The following is a 26,984-nucleotide window of genomic DNA, read 5'->3' as shown; positions in this document are numbered from 1 at the left end:
CAGTCACTTCAGAGTTCTTGTTTAAACCTTTCACAACTTGATGTAAATCGGTGGGGTGCACAAAGTATACATTTCACCCATTTGTGTCTGAGCAATTAAAACAGGGTTTTGAAACTGGTACTTTACAAATCTAGGCAACACATCGCTATAGTTAAGCAGCCATTTACAAATCCCACTGCAATCACATTGGATTCCCTCTGGGGATCTAAGTTAGCATTGAATGAACATAGAACAATACAGCACAAAACAGGCCCTTTGGCCCACAATGTTGTCCCAAACCAATTAGAAAACTAAACTAATCCACCCAGCCTATACAATGTCCTTATCCTTCCATTTTCCTCACATTCATGTACTATCTAAACGTCCATTAAAACTTTCTAATGTATCTGCCTCTACCATCACCCCAGAGAGCATATTCCAAGTACCCACCACTCTCTCTGTAAAAAAAAATTGCTCTTCACATCTCTTTAAATGCATGCCCTCTGGTATTAGATATTTCAATCCTGGTAAAAGGATACTGACTGCCTAAGGTATCTATGCCTCTCATAATTGTATAAACGTCTCTCATATCTCCCCTCAACCTTTGGAGCTCCTGAGAAATCAACCCAAGTTTGTCTAACATTATAGCACAAACCCTGTAATCCATGCAGAACCCTGGTTAAACTCTTCTGCACCCTCTCCAAATCCTCAATATCCTTCTTTAAATTGTCCACAAGTCCCTCCTAATCCACCCAGTTTTTAGAGATAACTACTTCGCAAAGCAAAGGAGTTCTGCAATTGAGTCAACATTTATAGCAGCCTAAGTACTGTAGAGAACAGGCTCTGCAGTCCAAAATGTTGTGCTGACCCTTTGGCCTACCACAAGAACAATCTAACCCCTGCTTCCAACGTAACCTTCTATTTTTCCTTCATCCATATGCCTAACTAATAGTCTCTTAAATGTATCTACTGAATCTACCTCTACCACTCTATGTAAAAATTTTTTTGACATACCCAGTGTACTTTCCCTCAAACACCTTAGTTATGGCTCCTCATATAACTCCAGAAGAGTAGTCTCTAGCAGTCACTCTACCTATGCCTCTTACCATCTTTTACACCTCTATCAAGTCACCTCTCATTCTCCTTCTCTCCAAAATAAAAAGCCCTAATTCATCAAACTATCCTCATAAGACATGCTTTCTTATTCAGGCAGCATCCTGGTAAATCTCCTCTACACCCTCTCTAAAGCTTTCAAAGCCTTCCTCTGATGACACAATCAAAAATGAACAGAACACTCCAAGTGTGATCTAACCAGTTTTTTCAGAAATGCAACAATACCTTGAGCCTGTTGAACTCAATCCTTCAACTAATGAAGGTCAACACCATATGCCTCCATAACCATCCTATCAACTTGCAATGCAACTTTGAGAGATCTAAGGATGTGAACAAGATCCCTCTGTTCCTACACTATGTTAAGAATCCTGCCATTAACCATGTAATCTGCCTTCAAGTTTGATCTGTCATAATGAATCACTTCACACCTTTCCAGACTGAATTCCATCTGCCACTTCTCAGCCTAGCTCTGCTTCCTATCAATATTCCTTTCTAAGTTACAATATCCTGCTACACTTAACTTTTTATTTTTTTTAAAATTCCTCATCAGGCAGAAGATATAAAAATCTGAAAACACATTGCACCAAGCACAAAGGCAGCTTCAATCCCATTATTAAAAACACTATTGAAAGGTTCCCTAGTAAGATTAGGTGGATTCTTGACCTCACAATCTACATTGTTATGATCTTGCACCTTATTGCCTACCTGTACTGCACTTTCACACTTAATTCTACATTCTGTTATTGTCCTATCTCGTTCTATGCCAACACACCGCATAATGAATTGCTCGATATGATTAGTATGCAAAACAAGTTTTTCACTGTACCTTGGTATATGTAACAAAAATACAACAATTCCAATTCCAACAAGGATCTAATTCCTGCTATTGTTAAAAATTCTAAGGAAATACTGAATAAATTGAATTGTAGAAATGAATTTTAATAACAATAAAGCAGAAGATGAATTTATGAAAGGACAATAAGGTTGGCAATAGTATCAGAAAGAGCTAAGATTGTTCAAATGAGAGTCACTAAAATGGGTCACCTTTAGTCTGACAGACCGTACTAGTGGGCCAGATAAAGACTAGTGTTTGAGCTCAGCTATTTACAATGTCGGAGTTAACTTTTCTCTGTTTCTTTCTCCCACCAGAGATGTTCCAGGGACAGCTGATTACTTCCAGCACTTGTCTGCTATCACATTATGAAATGATATACTAGGATCTTTAGAACAGAGAAGATGAGGTATGCCTTTAGCCAGAGCATAGTGAATCTATGGAATTCTTTGCCACAGATGGCTGTAGAGGACAAGTCGTTGGGTATATTTAAAAGAGAGGTGGGTAGGCTCTGGATTAGTAAGGGCGTGACAATTATGGGGTTGAGCGGCAAATAAATCACCCATGATGGAATTGTGGAGAAAATTCAGTGGGCCAAATGGCTTAATTTTGCTCTAATGTCTTATGGTCCTAATAGAGATCAAGTATAATTAGTTTATTGTCGCCACAGCTTGTTAGAATGTAAGGCGATTGCTTGAAGTTTAAAAGTTCTTAAAGGGGTTGAGGGGACAGAATTCAGAGTTGGGAGCTGTAAGATAATGGCACTGCAAGTTAGAACTGAAATTTCAGCATTTAGCTTTTAAGATTCCGATATATTAACAGAATAAGCTGTGGGTCTCCTGCTACTTCAATAATAATGTCAAAATTATTATTTTTGGATTATGAGTTAATATAATGATCAGGCAGGAAAACTAACTTAAGGTAGAGGATTAAACCATGTCCTTTATTACTGGTGAGGTAGATTTGAGTGTCTAGTAGCCTCTTGTGGGTTACATTTCTTACCTAATGACAATACTTGCTTTTATATAATATATTTCATTCACATAGTCAAACAAACAAAGGTACTTCATTGGAACATTCTCAGACATTGAATCATGTAACAGGGTAACATGCAACATGATCAAAAGCTTCATCAAAGCGAATCGGAGAGGATAGGAAGAGAGGTGGGAGGTTTTGCACTTTGACTGAATAAATTAAACCCCAGAGAGCTAAAGGCACAGCTGTACTGGTGGAGTGATTAAAATTGAGAATGAACAAAAGGCCAATACTCGAGCATAGAGATCTCATAAGCTTGCAGAGTAGGAGGTGTGGAGACTGTGAGCAGGGATACCATGCAGCTTTCTGGAAGCATGGAGGAGAATTTTATTATCAGAGCCATCAGACTGGGAGAATGTTTAAACAAACCCAGAGCATATCTTTATATGAACAAGTGCCAAAGTAATCATGATGTCTCATATGGTCACTTTTTATCCTCTGATTTCCAAAACTGAACATTATAATTACAATTTCCAGTGAAATCTTTTCATTAAAGCCCTTATTAAGCACCATGTTCGGCAGAGTAAAACCAATTGAACTAGTTTTTGCGGGATATGGAGCAGATATTCCTTCTGGTTTGAACAGTTGCGCAAATGGAAACCTGTACCCAACCCACAGCTATAGCCAAATTCCCAAGGTCAAAACTATTTTGATAGATTGAAACATTCTCCTATGCTGTATCCTCCTGTCACTGTTACAGAGTCAACATCACAAACTTTCAAAACCGCTGGAATTAGTCATATAATATACTGCTTCATTTTGGTAGGAATACAGTAAAGCTAATGTGATTTCTCCAGGAAATGTGGTAACAGATGACAATGGGCTGGATCACTGAACATTTTTTTGCCTTTTTTGTTTATAGATACAGTAACTAACATTTGATGTATAAATACATTTACAATACATACATAAATCATTGGCCAAACCTTCAATATGTTCCAATGAAATATTATTTCCTTAAATGTTTCAAAGTCCCAGCACATATAGTAAAATACTTACTGCCTGGGCAGATCATTAATAATCCTTGTAATTTCTAAGTCTCTCCAGAAAATATTTTTCTTTTAAATGAAATAAAGTTAAAAATAACAAGTGGAAATCTGATTTGATTCTTATTGTGTAAAATGCCAACACTGAACTGGAGAAATGAACAAGGCTTTATTCATAGTAGAATTAACTATTAGTTATACTTAATAACATTAAATTACAAATTAGGCAGTTATGTTTTCAAGCAATGATTAAATATTGTGTAAATTTTCACAAACAAATTGATTAAAAATTTTGAAAATACCTTTATGCTTAAGCTGTCAGACCCCTAAGTGTTAGAAATTGATTCTAATTTTGCATTACCGATAATAAAGTATTCACAATTCTTTACTTACAAAACTATCAGTTTACATCTATAGTAATGCTGTTACATGTTAGGACCAAAAGCAGAAGTAAGGATTTTTGAGTGTGTACATACCATGAGCATCAAAGAAATCGTCTAGAAAAAAAAAGCAGCATGCAGAGTTTGGTTAGATCTTAATGAACTGATTAGCAATGTGGTCATTAAAAACAACAGAATAGACTATATTGTCTATACTTCCTGCAGAGTACAGCTTTTGCAAAGTAAGAAGAAATGGATAGATTCTGGGAAAAGCATACACTACGACCATCTCACCAAGTTGTTTATCTGGAGTAATAAATCAAAATCTTAAAATTAACAATAAATACCCAACTGCATATATGTAGAGATGAAGAAGATGAAGATTAATTTCTATAAGGATTTGTAGCTTAGCCATCTTTGATTTAATTACCTTCAAATTTTGGTTTAATTCTGTTTCCCATAAACATTAATTTATTTCATCATTTATAATAGGAAATACCACAAGAAACTGTTCAACTATAGTTAAATTTTAGTGCTGTGATCATATAGTACCCATTTTATACTCTCTTTACTCTTCCTGTGGCTGGATGCTTCTGCCTTGTTCTCCTATCAGATATTTATTTCAACACAAACAAAGGTTTAAATAGTTTCAATGCAGAAGAAAAGTAATAAGTGCCAGCTAATCTCCACTTTCCCTGTTAAATACTTAAATGAATAAAACAAGAGTTAGTGGATTGAGTGCAGATTGCAAATGAAAATGAATCTGTATTTGTCTGAATAACTCATTTCTTCATACAAATACAAATTTATTTTCATTTGTAATCTGCATCCAATTTACTATCTCTAGTCTTGGTTTCTCTTTGCTTTTTCAGCTTTCACTGAAGACCACCTCTTTGATTAAATTCTTCACCCAGCTGTCTCTTTAGACCATACCATCACCTGCTACATACAGTAGTTGTATGATTCCTAATTCAAAAACAAATACATTGACAGTAAAAAATTATTAATTATGACTAAAAAACATCAAAATTTACTACAAAGTAATAAAAAGTGAATAAACTGAGGAATCAGTTAAAATAATTAAATTCTGTATGAAATTAAAATAAAAGCCTAAAGTATAATCCTTAGCAAAAAATATTCCAAGTTAAAGACATTTAACATCAACTCATTTCCAATTGTCTCATTTTTCTTGCTTTTTATGATTAATTATCTCACCTTCAGGATCCTGGGCTAAATTTGGCGTTGCCAGGGTAACTAGTTTGAGTCCTACAATTAACCATGTGACACACCATGGCCAAGAAGTCATTTTCTTTCAATCTTTACTTGATATAAACCTGAAAGTAGAAAAGAACACCTTCCATTAAAAAATATCCAATTGTCAGTCAATTGTCAGCAGTGCATTGAATATTATTTTTTTTACCCTAACTTCATAACAAGAGCATACAAATGAAATGATGATCCACATACCATTAATTTGAATGAGCAGAAAATTATAGGCTACATTCCCATGATTTCCTGATATGTTGTACCTGTCACTCTCAATTTCTGCCTAGAGCAATAAATCACTCTTTGGAAGTCAAAGAAGCTGGGTTTTTTTCTGTCAGAATTTTAATACAAATGCAAAGCTGTCTAAAATCCAGGCTCAAGTATGTCAATAATTGGAAGGATTTTAACAAGCACAGTGTCTGGATGTTTTGGAACCAACTTGAGAAACCAACACTTCGCATATGACCTCGTGGGTTCCAAAGACCAAGTCTCCCAGTTAATTGAAACCTGTGTTTGCAGTAAGGACTTGTGCCACTGATCTTGGAACTGTGCTTTACACAACAGTAGCTCCAGAGTCATTGGGAATTCCAAAAACAAATTCTCCTCGCTACTCTATGAAGAATACTGCAGGACAAAATGTTTCACATGATTGCCCACTGGAACCTTTGTTTATTCCACTGGAAAGAAAACACATCAACAGTATTGGAAAACTGTTGCATTGCAGTGCAGTACCAGTTTAGGATAGGACCTCAAGCCTTAAGTTGGACTTTAAATTCAAAAATTTCCAATACAGAAGCAAACACTAGCAGTGGAGACAAGCTTATATCTGAGTCAATTGTACAAAGAAATTTGATATATAAATATTGTTCAACTTTTGTGGAGATTGCAGTAACTATTTATTTCAGTATACTCTGTCACTCAGTTCCTTTACAAGCAATGGGTTCAATAAAAAGGCAAATAAATGATCAGCATTAGAAGTAAATTTGATTTCTAGATACACCAAATGTTCAGTTTGGCACTTCAGCGAACAATTAAACCTCTGCTCACAGAGCAGCTGCTCTCTACTTATCTGTAAGATAGGACTTACAAATATACAACATCATGGGGCAGGACGTCACCACTGAGGATGCAGCTGAAATTCTGCGGCAGTTTGTTCCTGGGGATTTGTGCAAAATAAGTGCAATTACATTTCAGAAAATAGTTACCTTTTCCTTTCCTAGTAGTGACCCAGCTACATTGTGCCTGTATCTTATGTGTGACCACATTGCTAAAACTCATACCATTGGAACTCACGGCATCTTCAATAACCTTGAGTGTGTCTAGCTCCTCCTCCAGCTCTTTCACATAGTCAGTCATTTAGAGGAGATATGAGGGGAATCTTCTTCACCCAGACAGTGTTAAGTACCTGGAAGGTACTTTCGACAGATGGTTGATGTTAGAGTCACTGACAGCATTTTAAAAGAGTTAAGATCAGGAGTTCTCCACTTTTTAATACCTTGGAGCCTTACCATTAACCAAGGGGTCTGTGAACACCAGATTGAGAACCCCTGGTCTAGATGAACATTTAAAATGATAGGCATAGAAGTCTATGGACCAAATGTTGGGAATTGGGATTAATATGGAATTCTACTCATGGTTGGCATAGTTCTAGGGATTATCCCTCTGAGATACCAGCACTACACTGGACCAACCCTAGTGGCATCACTGGTGATGCAAAAATTCTGGCCCAATAAGACTGACGGCCAAAAGTTTGATCGAAGTGGGAGGTTTTAAGCAGCTCCTTTGTGGTAGGCATGCTGTGTCATACCATAGACAATAATTGTGCCTCTAACCTGGGCACCCTTTTTATGGATCATTTTGTGTAAAAGTGTTTGGCATGAGAAAGAATGCAGCCTGAAAGAGACCAACTTTATTGATGCCTGCTGGTTGTGTAAACTAATTACAAACTATTTCCAGAATCCCAGGTAATGAATTTAGTGAGTTAGAGTCCTAGAGAGCAAAACAGCATGGATACAGACCTAGCAGCCTAACCAGCCCATGCCAACCACGTTGTCCAGCCAGCTAGTCCCAACTCATAATCTCTCTAAGAATATAGGAGAACATGAGGAGAAAAGCTTTAGCTAAGTATTGCTTAAATAGGTGGAAATAGGTTCAGTTATGATGGCATGGATATGTAGTCAAAAGCTCATCTTTGTAACAATTGTGAATACCTTTCCAGATAATCATGGAAAATAATGCAGAGACATCACTAAAGATAGGAGAGATAAAGAAAAGGCAAGGTTTAGGGAAGGAGGCAGGGAAAGCCAAGGGCCTTGGTAGATGAAGGGCAGCCATCAATGCTGCCATGATTACCTCTGGAGTGGCACAGTATAATGCTGATATCTCACAGGAGTTAGACATAGAACCATGCCAACCAGTGAGCACTGCACCATATTAATCCCAACTTCCAGCACTTGGTCTATAGCCTTCAATGCCTAGACGTTTCAAGTGTTCATCTAGACACTTTTCAAATGTTGTCAACATCAACCAGTCTTTCAGGAAGTGCCTTCCAAGTACTCACCACTTTCTGGATGAAGAAGATTCCCCTCATATCCCCTCTAAATGTGAAGGACTAAAGTTGGAGTTTAACACACACAGGGTCATTCAATTGAAATGAGTTTTGGTGAGATGGCCACACTTGAAGTATCAGAATCAGTATAAGTTTTAATATCACTGGCAGGTATCCTGAGATTTGTTAAATTTGCGGCAGCAGTACAATGTAATACATAATAATACAGCAAAAGCTGTGATTTACAGTGATTTCGTTTAAGTTAAATAAGTAGTGCAAAAAATAGAAATAAAGAAGTATTGAGGTAGTGTTCATGGTTTTAATGTTTATTCAAAAGTCGGATGGCAAAGGGGAAGAAGCTGTTCCTGAAACATTGGGTGGGTGTCTTCATGCTTCTGTACCTCCCTCCTAATGGTAGCAACGAGAATAAGGCAGGATCTGGGTGATGGAGGTCCTTAATGATGAAAGTTACAACTCTCTATAGTTTATTTTGATTCTGTGCAGTAGCCTCCTCCCCACCCCCATACCAGACAGTGATGCAGCTAATTAGAATGCTCTACATGGTATATATGTAAAATTTTTGAGTGATTTTGGAGACATTTCAAATCTTCTCAAACCCCTATTGAAATATAGTTGCTGCCATGCCTTCTTTGTAGCTGCATTAATACGTTGGGTCCAGGTTAGATTTTCACAGATATTCATACACAGAAATTTGAAATTGCTGACTCTTTCCACTTCTGGTCCCTATATGAAGACTAGTGAGTGCTCCCTTATCTTAACCCTTCTGATGTCCACAATCAGTTCATTGGTCTTACTGACGTTGAGTGCAAGGATATTGCTACGACACCACTCATTTAGCTGATATATCTTACTCCTGTACTCCCTCTCATCACCATCTGAAATTCTGCCAACAATAATTCCATCGTCAACAAATTTATAGAAGGCATTTGAGCTGTATCTAACCACACTGTTATGGCTGTACAGAGAGTAGATCAGTGGGCTAATCACATCCCTGACGTGCCCCAGTGTTGAATGTCAGCAAGGTGGAGATGGTGTTTCCAATGCACATAGATTGTGGTCTACCAGTTAGGAAGTCGAAGATCCAGTTGCAGAGGAAGGTACAGAGGTCCAGGTTTTGGAGTTGTAGGAATGATAATGCAAAATTTTGAGCTCTAGTCAATAAGTATTTGTATTCTCCAAGGCCACATGAAGATCCAATGAGATCGCATCCACCATAGATCTATTGTGGTGATAGGCAAATTACAGTGGGTTCAGGTCCTTGCTGAGACAGGAGTTAATTCTATCCATAACTAAACTCTCAAAGCACTTCACCACCATAGATGTAAGTGATACTAGATGATAGTCATTAACATAGAACATTGAATAGTACAGCACAATACAGGCCCTTCGGCCCACAATGTTGTGCCGACCCTTAAATCCTGCCTCCCATATATCCCCCCACCTTAAATTCCTCCATATACCTTGATGCACCATCAATAACTCTCGGAGACAGGAAGTGAACGATAGGCTTTTATTAGCAGCAAAAAGGGAGCACGACATCTCGGAGACTGAGGGAGGAGCAGTGCCCCAATCGCCTTTATACAGGGGTCTGTGGGAGGAGCCACAGGAGCAGTCAGCAGAGGGGTGTGTCCAGACAGGTATACATAGTTTACCACATACCTGTCTAGTAGTCTCTTAAATTTCACTAGTGTATCTGCCTCCACCACAGACTCAGGAAGTGCATTCCACGCACCAACCACTCTCTGAGTGAAAAACCCTCCTCTAATATCCCCCTTGAACTTCCCACCCCTTACCCTAAAGCCATGTCCTCTTGTATTGAGCAGTGGTGCCCTGGGGAAGAGGCGCTGGCTGTCCACTCTATCTATTCCTCTTAATATCTTGTATAACTCTATCATGTCTCCTCTCATCCTCCTTCTCTCAAAAGAGTAAAGCCCTAGCTCCCTTAACCTTTGATCATAATGCTACTCTCTAAACCAGTCAACATCCTGGTAAATCTCCTCTGTACCCTTTCCAATGCTTCCACATCCTTCCTATAGTGAGATGACCAGAACTGGATACAGTACTCCAAGTGTGGCCTAACCAAAGTTTTATAGAGCTGCATCATTACTTCACAACTCTTAAACTCTATCCCTCAACTTATGAAAGCTAACACCCCATAAGCTTTCTTAACTACCGTGAGGCAACTTTCAGGGATCTGTGGACATGTATCCCCAGATCTCTCTGCTCCTCCACACTACCAAGTATCCTGCCATTTACTTTGTACTCTGCCTAGGAGTTTGTCCTTCCAAAGTGTACCACCTCGCACTTCTCCAGGTTGAACTCCATCTGCCACTTCTCAACCCACTCATACATCCTATCAATGTCTCTCTGCAATCTTTGACAATCCTCTACACTATCCACAACACCACCAACCTTTGTGTTGTCTGCAAACTTGCCAACCCATCCTTTTACCCCCACATCCAGGTCGTTAATAAAAATCATGAAAAGTAGGGGTCCCAGAACCGATCCTTGTGGGACACCACTAGTCACAACCCTCCAATCTGAATGTACTCCCTCCACCATGACCCTCTGCTTTCTGCAGGCAAGCCAATTCTGAATCCACCTGGCTAAACTTCCTTGGATCCCATGCCTTCTGACTTTCTGAATAAGCCTACCGTGTGGAACCTTATCAAATGCCTTACTAAAATCTATGTAGATCACATCCACTGCACTACCCTCATCTATATGTCTGGTCACCTCCTGAAAGAACTCTAACAGGCTTGTTAGACACAATCTGCCCTTCACAAAGCCATGCTGACTCTCCCTGATCAGACCATGATTCTCTTAATGCCCATAGATCCTATGGTCTATAATTACCCGACAATCCCTACTACCTATTTTGAACAAGGGGACAACATTCACCTCTCTCCAATCCACTGGTACCATTCCTGTGGACAACGAGGACATAAAGATCCTAGCCAGAGGCTCAGCAATCTCTTCCCTTGCCTCCTGGAGCAGCCTGGGGAATATTTCATCAGGCCTCGGGGACTTACCTCCTAACGTATTTTAACAACTCCAACACCTCCTCTCCCTTAATATCAACATGCTCCAGAGCATCAACCTCACTCATATTGTCCTCACCGTCATCAAGTTCCCTCTCAGTGGTGAATACCGAAGAGAAGTATTCATTGAGGACCTTGCTCACTTCCACAGCCTCCAGGCACATCTTCCCACTTTTATCTCTAATCGGTCCTACCTTCACACCTGTCATCCTTTTGTTCTTCACACAACTGAAGAATGCCTTGGGGTTTTCCTTTACCCTACTCACCAAAGCCTTCTCATGCCCCCTTCTTGCTCTTCTCAGCCCCTTCTTAAGCTCCTTTCTTGCTACCCTTATATTCTTTAATAGCCCCATCTGATCCTTGCTGCCTAAACCACATGTATGCTGCCTTCTTCCACCTGACTAGATTTTCCACCTCACTTGTCACCCATGGTTCCTTCACCCTACCATTCTTTATCTTCCTCACCGGGACAAATTTATCCCTAACATCGTGCAAGAGATCCCTAAACATCGACCACATGTCCATAGTACATTTCCCTGCAAAAACATCATTCCAATTCACACCCGCAAGTTCTAGCCTTATAACCTCATAATTTGCCCTTTCCCAATTAAAAATTTTCCTGTCCTCTCTGATCTATCCTTTTCCATGATAATGCTAAAGGCCAGGGAGCGGTGATCACTGTCCGCAGATGCTCCCCCACTGAGAGATCTGTGACCTGACCCGGTTCGTTACCTAATACTAGATCTAGTATGGCATTCCCCCTAGTCGGCCTGTCAACATACTGTGACAGGAATCCATCCTGGACACACTTAACAAACTCTGTCCCACCGAAACCATTGGAACTAATCAGGTGCCAATCAATATTAGGGAAGTTAAAGTCACATGATAACAACCCTGTTATTTTTGCAACTTTCCAAAATCTGCCTCCCAATCTGCTCCTCGGTATCTCTGCTGCCACCAGGGGGCCTATAGAATACTCCCAATAGAGTAACTGCTCCCTTCCTGTTCCTGACTTCCACCCATACTGACTCAAAAGAGGTTTCTGCTACATTACCCACCCTTTCTGTAGCTGTAATAGTATCCCTAACCAGTAATGCCACCCCTCCCCTTTTTCCCCCTCTCTATCCCTTTTAAAACACTGAAATCCAAGAATACTGAGAATCCATTCCTGCCCTGGTGCAAGCCAAGTCTCTGTAATGGCCACTACATCATAATTCCATGTATGTATCCAAGCTCTCAGTTCATCACCTTTTTTCCTGATGCTTCTTGCATTGAAGTACATACACTTTAGCCCTTCTACCTTACTACCTTTACACCCTTTATTCTGCTTCTCTTTCCTCAAAGCCTCTCTATATGTTAGATCTGGCTTTACTCCATGCACTATGCTTGCAGTTCTTGCATGACCTTTATCCTCCTCTACCTCACTATCTGCTCTAACACTCTGATTCCCCTCCCCCTGCAAATCTAGTTTAAACCCCATGGAGCAGAACTAGTCCCCCTCCAAATGCAGTCCATATTAGTCCCCCTCCAGTTCAGGTGTAACCCATCCTGTCGGAATAGGTCCCATCTTCCCTGGAACAAGGCCCAATTGTTCAGAAACATGAAGCCCTCCCTCCTGCACCAACTCCTCAGCCATGTATTTAGCTGCATTATCTTTCTATTTCTAGCCTCACTAGCATGTGGCACTGGTAGCAATCCTAAGATTGCAACCCTGGAGGTCCTGTCCTTCAACTTTGTACCCAACTCCCTAAACTCTCTTTGCAGGACCTCCTCCTTCTTCCTATCCACATCATTGGTCCCTACATGGACCACGACATCTGGCTGCTCACCCACCCTCTTGAGAATACTGAGAACTCGATCGGAGATATCGCGGACCCTGGCACCAGGGAGGCAACAGACCATCCAGGATTCTCGATCTCTCCTACAGAACCTCTTATCTGTCCCCCTAACTATCGAATCCCGTATCACTACCGCTCTCCTCTTTTCCCTCCTTCCCTTCTGAGCTGAGGGTCCAGTCTCTGTGCCAGAGACGTGACCACTGCAACTTGTCCCTGCAGCTCACCCTGCTCTTCTTGGTCCTAGCACGATTGTTGCCATTTTGAATAAGGTGGGTACTTACGACTGCAGCAAGGAGAGATTGAAGCATAAAGTAGATGGGCACCATTAGGAAAGGAAAAGGGAGTAGGCAGATAGTGCAAGATTCTCCTGTGGCCATTCTCTATTAAAACAAGTATACCATTTTGTAACCTGTTTGGGAGGGGTGGGGTATGACCATTCAGGAGAAGACAGCAGTAGTCAGCTCTGTGACACAAGGACTGGCTCTGAGGCTCAGTTGGGAAGGTTGAAGATAGAAAGGATTATAGCGGAGAGTTTAACATCGGTAGCTGAGCGAAGGGTGCTGAGTAGGCTACGGTCAATTATGGAAAACTCTGAACATCCTCTACATAGCACCATCCAGAGACAGAGAAGCAGTTTCAGCGACAGGTTACTATCGATGCAATGTTCCTCAGACAGGATGAAGAGGTCAATACTCCCCAATGCCATTAGGCTTTACAATTCAACCACCAGGACTTAAGAACTTTTTAAAAGCTATTATTAATGCTTTTTGAGATAGTGATTTAGATGCATATCATATTTTTTACTGAGTTAAGTATTGTATGTAATTAGTTTTGCTACAACAAGTGTATGGGACATTGGAAAAAAAGTTGAATTTCCCCATGGGGATGAATAAAGTATCTATCTATCTATCTATCTATCTATCAGTGAGTGGGAAGGGGCGCAGGGGCAGACAGGAGATACTGTGGCCACAAAAGGAATTCCACAATAGTGTGTTGTCTCCCTGGTGCTAGAGTCCAGAAAGTCACAGAGCAACTACAGAACATTCTCAAAGAGAGGGCTATAGCAAGAAATCATTGTGCATGTAGTTATAAATGACATAGACAGAGGAAGAGATGAGATCCTGCAGTGTGAATATTGGGAGCTTGGGAAGATGTTAAAAAGCCAGAGCTCGAGAGTGGTGCCCTCTGGCTTATTTCCAGAACCATGTGCTATTGAAGGTATAAAAAATTGGAGGATATGGCACATTAAAGTGTGGCTGAAAATGTGGTGTAGGGGGCAGGGTTTCAGATTTTTACACCATTGAGTTACACCTGACCCAAGAGAGGGATCAATATTTTGGCAGGCAGATTTGCCAGTGCTACTAGGCTGACTTTAAACTAGCTTGGCAAGGATTAGGATTCCAATTATCAGGGAGGTAAATGGGAGGTTGGAAAGTGATGCATAAATCGGTGATAGCAAGTTCAATAGACACGACAGGCAGAAGAATAGTCAGGAGTAAAGAAAATCTATCAGATTAAATCGCATTTATTTCAATGCAAGAGGACTGTTGTTCTAACAGGTAAGCCGGATAGACATAGGGCTTGCATTCCTACATGGATCTGGGATAGTAAACCTACCAATTACCAAAGTTATCTTGACTATACCTCTTCCCATGCTATCTCATGTAAAATTGCTATTACTTTCCTCAGTTCTATTCCCTCTGCTGCATCTGTTCCCAGAATGTGACTTTCCTTTCCAGGACATAATAGATGGCCTCCTTCTTCAAAGAATGGGACTTTCCTTTCTCCACTATTGATGCTGCCCCCATTTCCCCACACTCACTCTATCTTCTCACTGCCTTAACAGTAATAATATTCCTCTTGTTCTTACCTACCACCCTATGAGCCTCGGCACGTCATCCTCCACAGCTTCCGTCAACTCCAAAGGGATCCTACCACTAAACATTTCTTTACTTCCACTCCCTCTCCTCTGCTTTCTGCAAGGATTGCACCCGTGATGATTCTTTCCCTTGTCCATTCATCCCTGCCCGTGAATCTCCTTCCCGGAGCATATCCCTGCCAGCAGTTGAAGTGCTACACCTCCTCCCTCATCTCCAAACAGTCCTTCCAGCTGAGGCAAAACCTCACCTGCGAATCTGCTGGGGTCCTCTATCCTGTCTGGTTCTTGCTATGCAGCCTCCTCTGCATTGGTGAGATGCATCGTGAATTGGAGGACTGCTTCATTAAGCACCTTTGCTCCATCCGGAGGCAAACATTTTAATTCTGATTCCCATTCCGACATGTCGATCTACTGGGTCCCTTCCTCTTTCCCCTTCTCCTATGGCCCACACTCCTCTCCTATCAGATTTCTTCTTCTCCAACCCTTTACCTTCCCCACTCACCTGACTTCACTTATCACTTCTAGCTATCATCCTTCCCCTACCCCCAACTTTTTATTCTGGTGTCTTCCTCCTTCCTTTTCTGTCCCAAAATGTCAACTGCTTATTAATTTCCACAGATTCTGCCTGACTTGCTGAGTTCCTCCTGCACTTTTTGTACGTGTTACTTTGAATTTGCAGCATATGGAGTTTAATTTAGATAAGTGCAAGGTGTTGCATTTTGGAAAATTAAATACAGGAAGAACTTTAACAGTGAACGGCAGAGCCCTGGGGAGTGCTGTAAAGCAAAGAGACCTAGCAGTACAAGTTCAATGTTCACAGAAGGTGATAAGAAGGCTTATGTCACATTGACCTCATAAATCTAGGCACTGAATATAAAAGTTGGAAGCTCATGATACATTTATCCAGGACGTTGGTTGCACTGTATTGTGTTCTTCGTTGGTGACGTTGCTATAGGAAAATTGAAACTAAGCTGAAAAGAGTACATAAAAGGTTTACAAGGATGCTGTCAGGACTTGAGGTACTGAGTTATAGGGAGAAGCTGGACAGACTAGGACTTCATGCCTTAAGAATGTAGGAAACTCAGGGGTGATCCTATATTGGTATATGAGATCATGAGGGTTATAGATGGGGTGAATACACCCAGTCTTTTCCCAGATTTGGGTTATGAAGAACTAGACAGCATGGGTTTAAGGTGAGAGGGGAAAATTTCAGAGGCACCTGAGGGGCAACTTTTCTAACAAAGGAATGGTAGCGATGTGGAATCACCTGCTGAAGGAAGTGGTTGAGATAGATACAATAACCACTTTTAAAAGGCATTCAGGACAGGTAAATGCATTGGATTACTGTAAAGTTTAGAAGGTTATGGTTCAAGCTCTGGCAAATGGGACTGGCTTGCACGGGCAACTTGGTCAGCATGGACCTTTTGGGCTGAAGATTCTGTTTGTGTCCCTCTGACTCTGTGATAATGGAAGTCTGCAGTCTCATCTCTCATCTGTTCTATCTATCCATCTCCTAAGTTTATATACCTCAATTATTTCCCCAGTTGAACTCCTCCACTCTAGGAAATACAGAACGAGCTTCTCCAGTTTCTTCTCATAATCGAACTGTTACATCACGGGCAAATCTGCTGAATCATCTCTGCACCCTCTCCAGCATTATCACAACCTTCCAATGGCATAATGACCAGAACTATACGCAATACCCCAGCTGAAGTCCGACCCAGGTTTTATAAAGTTGGAGCATTACCTCCCTATTTCTGCATTCAATCATCCAGCTAATGAATTCCAGCACTCTATTTGCCTTCCTAGCTGCTTTATCGACCTGTGTTGCCCTATTCAAGGATCTATGGGTGCACTCTCAATGATTCAGGAACAGCTTCTTCCCATCCACCATCAGATTTCTGAACTGCCTATGAATACATGAATACCACCTTGTTATCCTTTCTTTTTGATTTATTTACTTTTGAGATTTATAGATTTTTATGTCTTTGCACTGCACTGTTGCTGCAAGACAACTTATTTCATGCCATTTATGTCAGTTATAATAAATGTGATTCTGATTCTGTCCTGCTAGTGGCACAGGATGTGAGCCGGCATTGAGCTGGAGCAGTCTGATGTAGTCTGTAAGGAGTGATTCTGTTGGCTTGCCTCATCTGTGGGACATTCTCCCACTCTGGACCCAGTAACCCAGATAGAGTCATACAACACCGGAACACAGAAACAGTCCCTTTGGCCGATCTAGTTAGTGCCAAACTATTAATCTGCCTAGTCCCATCAACCTGCACCTGGACATAGCACTCTATATCCCTCCCATCCATGTATCTATCCAAATTTCTCTTAAATTCTAACATTAAACCCGCCATCACCACTTCCATTGGCAGCTTCTTTCACACTCTCACCACCCTCTGAGTGAAGAAGTTCCCCCTCATGTTACCCTTTAAGCATTTCACCTTTCATCCTTAATCCATGACCTCTAGATCTCATCTCATCAAACCCTAGTGGAAAAAAAACCCTGCTTGAGTTTACCCCACCTATACCCCTCATAATTTTCTATACCATTGTCAAATCTCGTCTCATTCTCCTGGGCTCTAGGAAGTAAAGTCAACCTATTCAACCTTTCCCTATAACTCAGGTTCTCAATTCCTGGCAATATACCTGTACATTTTTTTCTGTACTGTTTCAATCTAATTGATATACTTCCTGTAGGTGGGTGACCAGAAATGCACACAGTACTCCAAATTACGCCTCACCAACATGCGTATACAACTTCAACACAACATCCCATCTCCAGTATTCAATACTTTCAAAAGCGCTCTTTTCATCTCTATCAACCTGTGACACCACTTTCAAGGAATTACGGATCTGTATTCCCAGTTCCCTCTGTTCTACCATATTCTTTAGCGCCCTACCACTCACTGTGTAAGTCCTACCTTGGTTTGTCCTCATAAAGTGCAACACCTCACACTTGCCTACATTAAGTTCCATCTGCCATTTTTCAGCTCATACTTCCAGCTGGTCCAGATCCCACTGCAAGTTTTGATAGCTTTCTTCCTGTCCACTAAGCCCCCAATCTTGGTGTCATCCACAAATTTCCTTTTCCAGTTTACTACATAATCATCTAGATCATATACGTCAAACTCAAGGTCCGCGGGCCAAATCCGGCCCGCGGTGGAATTATCTTTGGCCCGCGAGATAATATCTAATTACTATTAAAGCTGGCCCCAGTAATCGAAGCGCCTATGGCGTATGATATGGCTAATACTGAGTTTATTCAGGTACCAGGTTTTCAGGGTTTTTAGTGTTTATTCGGCAGTCTTGCTCGGCAGTCTTCTTCATAAGAAACGGAATTTGTAAAGTGAAACACTTTGTAGTTATAGCAGAGACTGAGACACATGAGAGCAGGCTGAAAAAATGGAGGCAACGAAAGCTGCGTTCGCACGCGTCCGACTGATCCGGCCCGCATGAAGCTGCATTTTGCTCAATCCGGCCCGTGACCTAAAATGAGTTTGACACCCCTGATCTAGATCATTGATATCATTGCAAGGAAACCAGCACCAATTCCTGTGGCTCACCAGTAGTCACGGGTTTCCAGTCTTAGAGGCAACCATTAACTACCACTCTCTGGCTTCTCCCGCAAAGTCAACATCTAATAGAATTTACTATCCCATCTTGAGTGCCTAGTAACTGAACCTTCTTGACCAAACTCCCAAATAGGATCTTGTCAAAAGCCTTGCTAAAGTCCATGTGGACAATGTTCACTGCCTTGTCTTCATCTATTTTCCTGATAACTTCCTCAATAAACTCTGTTAGACTAGTTAGATATGACCAACGACACACAAAGCAACATTGACTACCCCTAATCAGTCCCTGTACATCCAAATTCTTATATATCTGGTCCCTTAGAATACCTTCCAATAAATTACCCACTTCTGATGTCACACTCACTGGCCTATAATTTCCTAGCTTACTCTTAGAGCCTTTGTTAAACAATAGAACAATATTAACTTTCCTCCAATCATCCAGCAGCTCACCTTTTGCTAAGGACATTTTAAATATCTCTTCCGGGGCCCCTACAATTCTTCACTGGCCTTCCACAAGGACCAAGGGAACACCTTGTTGTACCTGGAGATTTATCCACACTAATTTGCCTCAAATCCTCTATGATCTGTATAGGGTCCATGACCTCACCGCTGGTTTGTCTCACTTCTCTAGACTCTGTTTATTTTCTGAGTAAACACAAATGCAAAAATCTCAATTAAAATCTCCTTCATCTCTTTTGGATCCATGCATAGACGACTACTCTGATCTTCAAGAGGACCAATTTTGTCACTTGCTATCCTTTTGCTCTTAATACTGTGCATCTGTAGACGGCCTTGGGATTCTCTTTCACTTTGTCTGCTACAGCAACTTCATGCCTTCTTTTAGCCCTTCTAATTTCCTTCTTAAGTGTCCTTTTCTATTTCCTATACTCCTCAAGTATCTCGTTGAGTGTCCTTGATTAAAGTCTCTGCATTTCCAAATGAAGATTAATCCTCTCTCTCAGAATTATTTTTTCCAGCATTGTAATGTACCACTGCTGTTAGGATCATCTGTGTAGAATTACCAGGCATTTTCCTGCAGCCTTTCTGGAAATGGGGAACATATTTATTATTATTATTATTAATAATAACAGCAACTTTATTGATCCTCAGTGGGAAATTATTTCATTACAGCAGTAGCATTTAACAACATACTTAGCTATAATAATAATATTAACTAATAAAGTACATTATAATAATTTAGCAATATGCAATAATGTGCAATACTGTGCAATAATGATGTATGAAATAATAAAACAGAGACTACTGTACTATGATGTGTGTCCTTCTGTCGCACAGAGATGAACTGTATATATTTATTGCATTTGATAAGAAAGATTTTCTGTAACGATCCTTGTGACTGCAGACCTGAATTACCGGTAGCCTGTTCGAAAGGGTACTCCGCTGTTTATTCTGTAGGTATCCTCCAGTAATCTGCAACCTACTTATGTCCAGCAAAGATTTAAAAATCTCACCAAAGGCCCCAGCTATCGCTTCCCTTGTCTTCCACTGCAGCCTGAAGTAAATTCCATCCAGTCCAGGGGATGATTGCATCTTTAAGCCAAATAAGACATCAAGGACTTCTTTTCAAAGACACTAGAGATCCTGCAGATGCTGGAAATCTTGAGCAACATATGCAAAATGCCGGAGGAACTAGGCAGTCAGACAGCATCCATGAAGGGAAATAAACAGTCAATGTTTTGTGCTGAGGTCTTTCGTCTTTTGACCACTCAGGCGTAATAAAGTTGTTGCTTTCCTAGAAGATAAATTGTATCTCTTGAATCTCCACTTATCACCTTCTATCCCTCAGTTTGAATGGATACATACACTTTTAAATGCACATCAAATATGGTTAAGATCATTCATTCATATAATTCACCATAAATAACAGTGAGTATATCATTATGGTTGCTTAGGTTTACAACTCGCACTTAAATTTTCTGGTACTATTTCAGACATGTTAACAGTAAATAATACTGAAAGCTCCTGAATAAAGTATTTGCTAGGCAGCAAAATGAACCTGTCATGCCAAAAATACTGCCACATTACCTTGCAACAGACAGACTTTGCTATATTTTTCATATTTTGCATTTTTTTTGCCACATTCTACATTTCTGATTTTGGGTAGTGATCCCGGAATTTTGTAAAGGCAAATTTCCGTACACCTAATGCCTGCATAGCAGAATTCCCCCACATTACCACAACACTTTTGGATTTACCTTAGTTTTGGTTGCAAGTAATTTTTCAAGAGCTTCCTAATTTTCTTGCTTTTTAAAGGCTTTCCTGCATCTTTTTGTTGATGGGTCTGTCTTATCATTAGTTCCTCTATAGCCTACCTTCAATACCATCAACATCCAGGATTCCCTGAACATTAACCTGGGATTTTACCTTAAGGAAACATGCTGGTTTTGAATTCTTGGCATTTGTTACATTTGAATGCTCTCAATGATGCAGATGTAGAATTACCTGCAAGTAGGTGCTTTCAGTCTACCTTTGCTAAGTCCTCGATCATGTCAGTAAAATTAGCCTTCCTCCAATTTAAAACTTTTATTACTAGTCCATTTCTGTCCTTTCGTATCGACTTTAAAAGAACTGGTTTATGATCACTACAACCTACTCTGGGTTCTCTCTGTTCCGGGCGGACAGGTGTAAAACCGTCTCTGGGAAGAGTAAAGGAGGAGGGGTATGCTTCATGGTCAATAATGCTTGGTGCGACCCCCAGAATGGGCATGCCCTCAAATCCTTTTGTTCCCCGGAAGTGGAGTAGCTGGTGCAGCTGTGTAGACCTTTCTGGCTGCCTAGGGAGTTCACGGCTGCTGTTATCACAGCTGTGTATATTCCACGACAAGCTGATACTGACCTGGCTCTTAAGGAACTGTATGAGACCATCAGCACCCTGGAGACTGCACACCCGGAGGCTGCCTTTATCATCGCCAGTGACTTTAATAGAGCATCACTGACTAAAGTCCCTCCGAAGTTTTGCCAACACATCCAGGTGAGCACACGGGGAGATAGCATACTTGGCCACTGCTACTCTCCCTTTCACAATGCTTACAAAGCGCTCCTCCGCCCCCCCCCCCCCCCCATTTGGGAAAGTAGATCATTCTTCCATTTTGCTGTTGCCAAGGAACAGGGAGAAGCTGAAACATAGTTAAAGCCGTCCACTGTTGGCCCAACCGATCGGCCTCTGTGCTGCAGAACTGCTTTGATGACGTCGACTGGAAAGCCTTCCGTGATGAGGATGTCTCCGAGTTCACGAGTCTCATGCAGAAGTGCATCGAGGATGTTGACCCCAGAAATCAGTCAGGGTCTTTCCAAATCAACAGTTCCGCGAGGGCAGCACTTACCATGTGACACAAAGCTTATGCTGCCGGTAATCAGCAGGAGCTCAAGAAATGCAAGTAGAATCTGCGCAAAGTCATCAAGGCAGTGAAACAACAATAGAGACGAGATTCAGACTCAACTTTTCACCAACAGCACACGCAGCTTATGGCAAGATCTGCACACCATCACAGACTTGAAAGCTAAATGCAGTGGAGTTTCCAACATCAATGCCTTTCTCCCAGATGAGCTAAATCTTTTTTATGCTCGATTCAATGTCGCCATCACTGAGCTCCTGAGGAGACCTGCAGATGATGCGACCGGTAGCTTGGGCATCTCTGAGGCCGAATTCACAGGTGTTTCCAATGGGTGACGGCATTCCTGGGCGAGTACTCAGGATGTGCGTGGCACAACTGGCAGGTATTTACAGACATCTTTAATCTCTCCCTCTCCCAGTGTAGAGTGCCCTCCTGCTTCAAAACATCCACCATTGACCTTGTACCAAAAAAAACATGTCTGAACGTCTGGCGTCCTGTTGCACTCACTTCAGTAATAAGCAAATGCTTTCAAAGGGCTGGTCAAGGACTATATCTGCAGCATGTTGTCAACCAAACTGGATCCCCTACAATTTCCCTACCAACACAACTAATCGACAGACAACACAATAGCCACACTGTCCTTACACATCTGGAGAAGAGGGATGCTTTTGTGAGAATGCTGCTCTTGGACTACGGTTCAACATTCAACACCATAATTCCCTCCAGGCTTGACAAGTCCTCAGTCTTCACCTTGCCTTATGTAGCTGGATCCTGGACTGCCTGTCAGATTGCCAGCAAGAGCTAAGAGTGGGCTCCCTCACCTCTGTCCCTCTGACCCTCAACACAGGTGTCCCTCAGGGCTGCGCACTAAGCCCTTCCTTTACTCCCTGTATATCTATGACTGTGTCACCACCCACAGCTCCCATCTGCTAATTAAATTTGCTGATGGCACTACATTGATTGGCTTAATCTCAAATAATAAGGAGGCAGCTTACAGAGAAGAAGTCATCACCCTGACACAGTGGTGTCAAGAAAACAACCTCTCCCTCAATGTTGCAAAATCAAAGGAGCTGGTTGTGGACTAAAGGAGGTATGGAGACAGGTTGGGAGAGTGAACAGCTTTAAGTTCCTTGGCATAAACATCAGCGACAATCTCACGTGATCCGTACATACCAGTTGTGTGGTGAAAAAGGCACAACAGTGCCTCTTTCACCTCAGATGGTTGAAGAAGTTTGCTATGGTCCCCCCCCAAATTCTAAGAACTGTCTATAGGAGCACAATTGAGAGCATCCTGTCTGGCTGCATCACTGGCTGGTATGGGAACTGTACTTCCCTCAATCGCAGGACTCTAAGAGAGCGGTGCGGACAGCCCAGTGCACCTGTAGATGTGAACTTCCCACTATTCAGGACATTTACAAAGACAGGTGTGTAAAAAGGGTCCACAGGATCATTGGAGATCCCAACCACAAATGGTTCTAGCTGCTACCATCTGAGAAATGGTACCACAGCATAATTACCAGGACCAACAGGCTCCAGGAGAGCTTCTTCCATCAGGCCATCAGACTGCTTAATTCAGGGGTCACCAACCTTTTTCGCACTGCGGACCAATTTAATATTGACAATATTCTTGCGGACTGGCTGACGGGTGGGGGTGTTAATCACGACCGGAATATTGCTGATAAGTCAACTATTAATCACTTATAAGTGGCTAATACACTCAATTTCATTTCTAAAAGGGTTTATCTAACAAATTTAATATTAAACACACAGCGCATATTTTCCTCGCATGAATATAGTGATAAGTCAATTATAACTCACTTTAAGTCAATAGCATCATAACATTTTAAGTAATGTTTGGATATTAAACACACAGCGCATATTTTCCTCGTATGAACATATAAAGTCATTGCAACACACCAGTGAGAGGACAAGGTAAGGGCGGGAGATCCCTATGCTGGGGCCGTGGCAGTCGCAGTCCGGAGAAAGCGACAGGGCGCGTGCCCACCCCCCTTGTAGCTAGGTAGGAAAAGTTTGGCTCGAGGGATGACTTTCAGTAGATCGCAGTGAGGCAGCTGCTTTGCTACTTATGAAACCCTGAGCCCGAATTAAGTAGTCTGCAAATATTTTAGCACCCGGTTCCCCACGAACATTCGGTGTACTAAACAGGTTTAGAGGCGGCGCTCATCTGTCTGCGCTCCAGGCCAGTAGCAACAGCGCTTTTTGCCGGCCGCGCAAGGCTGCCAGTTACCCGAGACCAACCAGTGATCCCTGGCGCTGGGGTATCACTGTGTTTAGACGACTGAAGACCTCGCGTGGGTAATGAATTCGCGTGTGTAATGACCTCTCGTGCGTTCAGGTTCAACAGTGGGCGTGACAGGGAATGAGGAAAGGTGCAGCTGACTCATATCGTTTCATATCGCCAAATTCTATCCTATCTGAGACTTTAAAGCTAAGGGAATCCCAGTTACTATTTGGGAAATTTAAATTTCCCCAGTGTGATAACCCAGTTTTTATTGTATTTCTCTGATTTCTGCCTACATATACATTACCCTATCTCTTGTTGACTATTGTAATAATTCATTTTAAATCATCCCCAACAGTGAGATCTGTGTGAGAGTACAAAGCATTGAAAAGAACAAGTCTCACTGCTTCTGAGTTTTACCAGGCCAATAAAAAGAACTTAGGTTTACACGGAGCAGCCATTATGTTTGTTAGCACAGGGTCTGAATTCAAGAGCCATGAGGTAATGTAACAGCTCTATAAAATTGGAGTATATATTCAGTTTTGGTCACCTCATTACAGGAAGCACACGGAAGCTTTACAGAGGGGCCAGAGGAGATTGGATTAGAGAACATGTCTATGACGAATGGTTGAGAAGTACAAGAGATGCACAAGATCATAAGAGGCATAGATAGATTGACAACCAGCGCCTTTCTCCCAGGGTGGCAAGGGCTAATACCAAGAGGACATACTTTTGAGGTGATTGAAGGAAAGTATGGGGGTATCAAAGATAGGTTTTACTTTTACACAGAGAGAGATAAGCACATGGAACACACTGATGGGAGTGGTGGTAGAGGCAGATGCATTGGGGACACTAAGAGACTCTTAGGAAGGCACATGGATAAAAGTAAAATAAAGGTCAGTGTGGGAAGTAAGAGTTAAATTGTTTTGAGGTAGGTTAAAAGGTCAGCACAACGTCATGGGCCACAGAGCCTATACTGCGCATTACTGCTCCATGTCCCAACAAAAATATTGGTCTCACTCTGATTAAGGCATTCTTACTTGTACATGCCCTATCATCCTCGGAAATAGTCCCAATAATCCTGCAATCTCTGGCACCACCCCTTTCCGAATTCTTTCACCTGAGCTACTTGTGCTCTCAATAGAGTACTACAGCACTGAAACAAGGCCCTTTGGCCCAGCTAATCCATGCCAAACTGCTAATAGCACCAAAAGCAGTCCAGAGATTACAGCATTTAAAAGGCTACTTAGCTCCTAAAACTTATGGTGCAGGACCTTATCCCGTCCCTTTCCTATGACATTCATACCTCCATGTATCACAAACTCTGAGCTTAAGGGTCTGAAAGGAATCACAGAGAAAAGGAAGGTCAAGAAGAAAAGATTTCAAACACGGGTTGGAATCATTATATTTGAGTCACTGGAGATCTAGAGTGTGGTGGCGATGAGTGGACTGAGTTTGGTGCAAGTTTAGACAGACTGGGACATAAGACACTTGCATCCCCATGTTTATAGAAACTAGAATGAAAGCCAGTAGGCAGACTGTGTTCGAGCTGTCAAAGCAAGAAGTAAACAAGGGTTTCAACAGTCAGTAATAAGACCAAGGCAAGTGTAGTCAGGCATTGGTTTAGAGGAAACAAGCCATCCCAGTAATGGATACGAGCTCCAACACACAACTCAAGGTCAAAAATGACAACCAAGTTATAAACAGTCTAGTACAATTGTAGACAGTTGCCAGGGAGAGGGATGAAGTTGCTAACTATGGAATGGAGTTTTTGTCAGGGACTGAATCTGACAGCTTTCATCTTCCAGTACCTCCTGTAGCTACAGGAAATGTCTACTCACTCAGCTCTGGATGTCAAACAAGTATGATGGATAAGTAGCATGCAAGACTTTGAGAGGAAGCAGACAGGATGTATGAAGCAGACATGCATGAAAGGAAGACGGGCAGTCAGCAGATTAACACAGAAGTGGTTATTAAAGTAGCAGGATCTTTTAATAGATTAGACAATGTCAGAGAACACAAGATGAGAGAAACTAGGAACAGTAGGATGGGGTAAAGTGGGAGAGAAGCCTGGTTTTCTGGACAAGAGAGAAATGAAGGAAAATAAAGCAATCAAACAACTTGGTCCTGAAGCTGCCATGCGTCACTGAGTTAAACAGCTCTTTAGCCCAACTTATCCATACTGACCCAGATGCTCATCTAAGCTAGTCCCACTTGTCCATGTTTGGTCCACATCCTCTCTAAACAAACCTTCACATGAACAGGAACAAGGATAGAAACAAGCAAGAGAGAAAGGGTTAAGGATGCTTTAGGGGTAAAGATAATAAAGGAGTTTCCTTAAAAGATTAAACAATCCACAGATTTGTGGCTAATGTTAGCAGAAGTATTAAAGTCAATAGCCCTTTAGTACCAATAAGAAGCTGGTAGAGTATCAATAAAGAAATGTTATATGCATTCAGATTGAAATCAGACATGACTCGATCCTTGACTTTCTGACCGACAGACTGCAAACATTAAGGACGGGCAGCAACGCCTCTGCTGTGATCATCCTCAACACTGGTGTCCCATAAGGCTGTGCCTTCATCCCTCTACTTTACTCCCCCATATACCCAAGACTATGTATCCAGATTCTGCTCTATATATACAAGTTTGCAGATAACACCACCATAGTGGACTGGATCTCAAAATAATGATGTGATGGAGTGCAGGAAGGAGAGAGACAGCCTAGTGGTAAAGCGTCATGACAGCAATATTTCCCTCAATATCAGCAAAACAAAAGAACTTCAGGAAGCTGAGCAGACCAAATGACCCTGTATGTATCAAAGGTGCTGCGGGTTTTCACTGATAAACCAATACCAATACAATATCGGCTGAGATAGGGAATGAC

At 41.5% G+C, this 26,984-nt stretch overlaps 1 protein-coding gene across 2 annotated transcripts in view; it reads right to left on the bottom strand.

The window, feature by feature from the left end:
* pcdh15b (protocadherin-related 15b) overlaps positions 1-26,984 on the bottom strand; it is a 1,734,278-nt gene that overhangs the window by 837,676 nt on the left and 869,618 nt on the right. For both annotated transcript variants that reach the window (XM_073027317.1, XM_073027316.1), the window contains exons 5-6: positions 5,541-5,659; positions 4,422-4,442 (exon numbers count right to left, since the gene is read on the bottom strand). In XM_073027317.1, the coding sequence (XP_072883418.1) occupies positions 4,422-4,442; positions 5,541-5,631 (112 nt within the window). In that variant the 5' untranslated portion in view covers positions 5,632-5,659. The remainder of the gene's footprint in view (positions 1-4,421; positions 4,443-5,540; positions 5,660-26,984) is intronic.

Source organism: Hemitrygon akajei, chromosome 23, assembly GCF_048418815.1.
Source record: "Hemitrygon akajei chromosome 23, sHemAka1.3, whole genome shotgun sequence".
NCBI classification, from domain to species: Eukaryota; Metazoa; Chordata; class Chondrichthyes; order Myliobatiformes; family Dasyatidae; genus Hemitrygon; species Hemitrygon akajei.
Note: the sequence above shows the minus strand (reverse complement) of the source record. Positions and strands in the feature narration are given on the sequence as shown.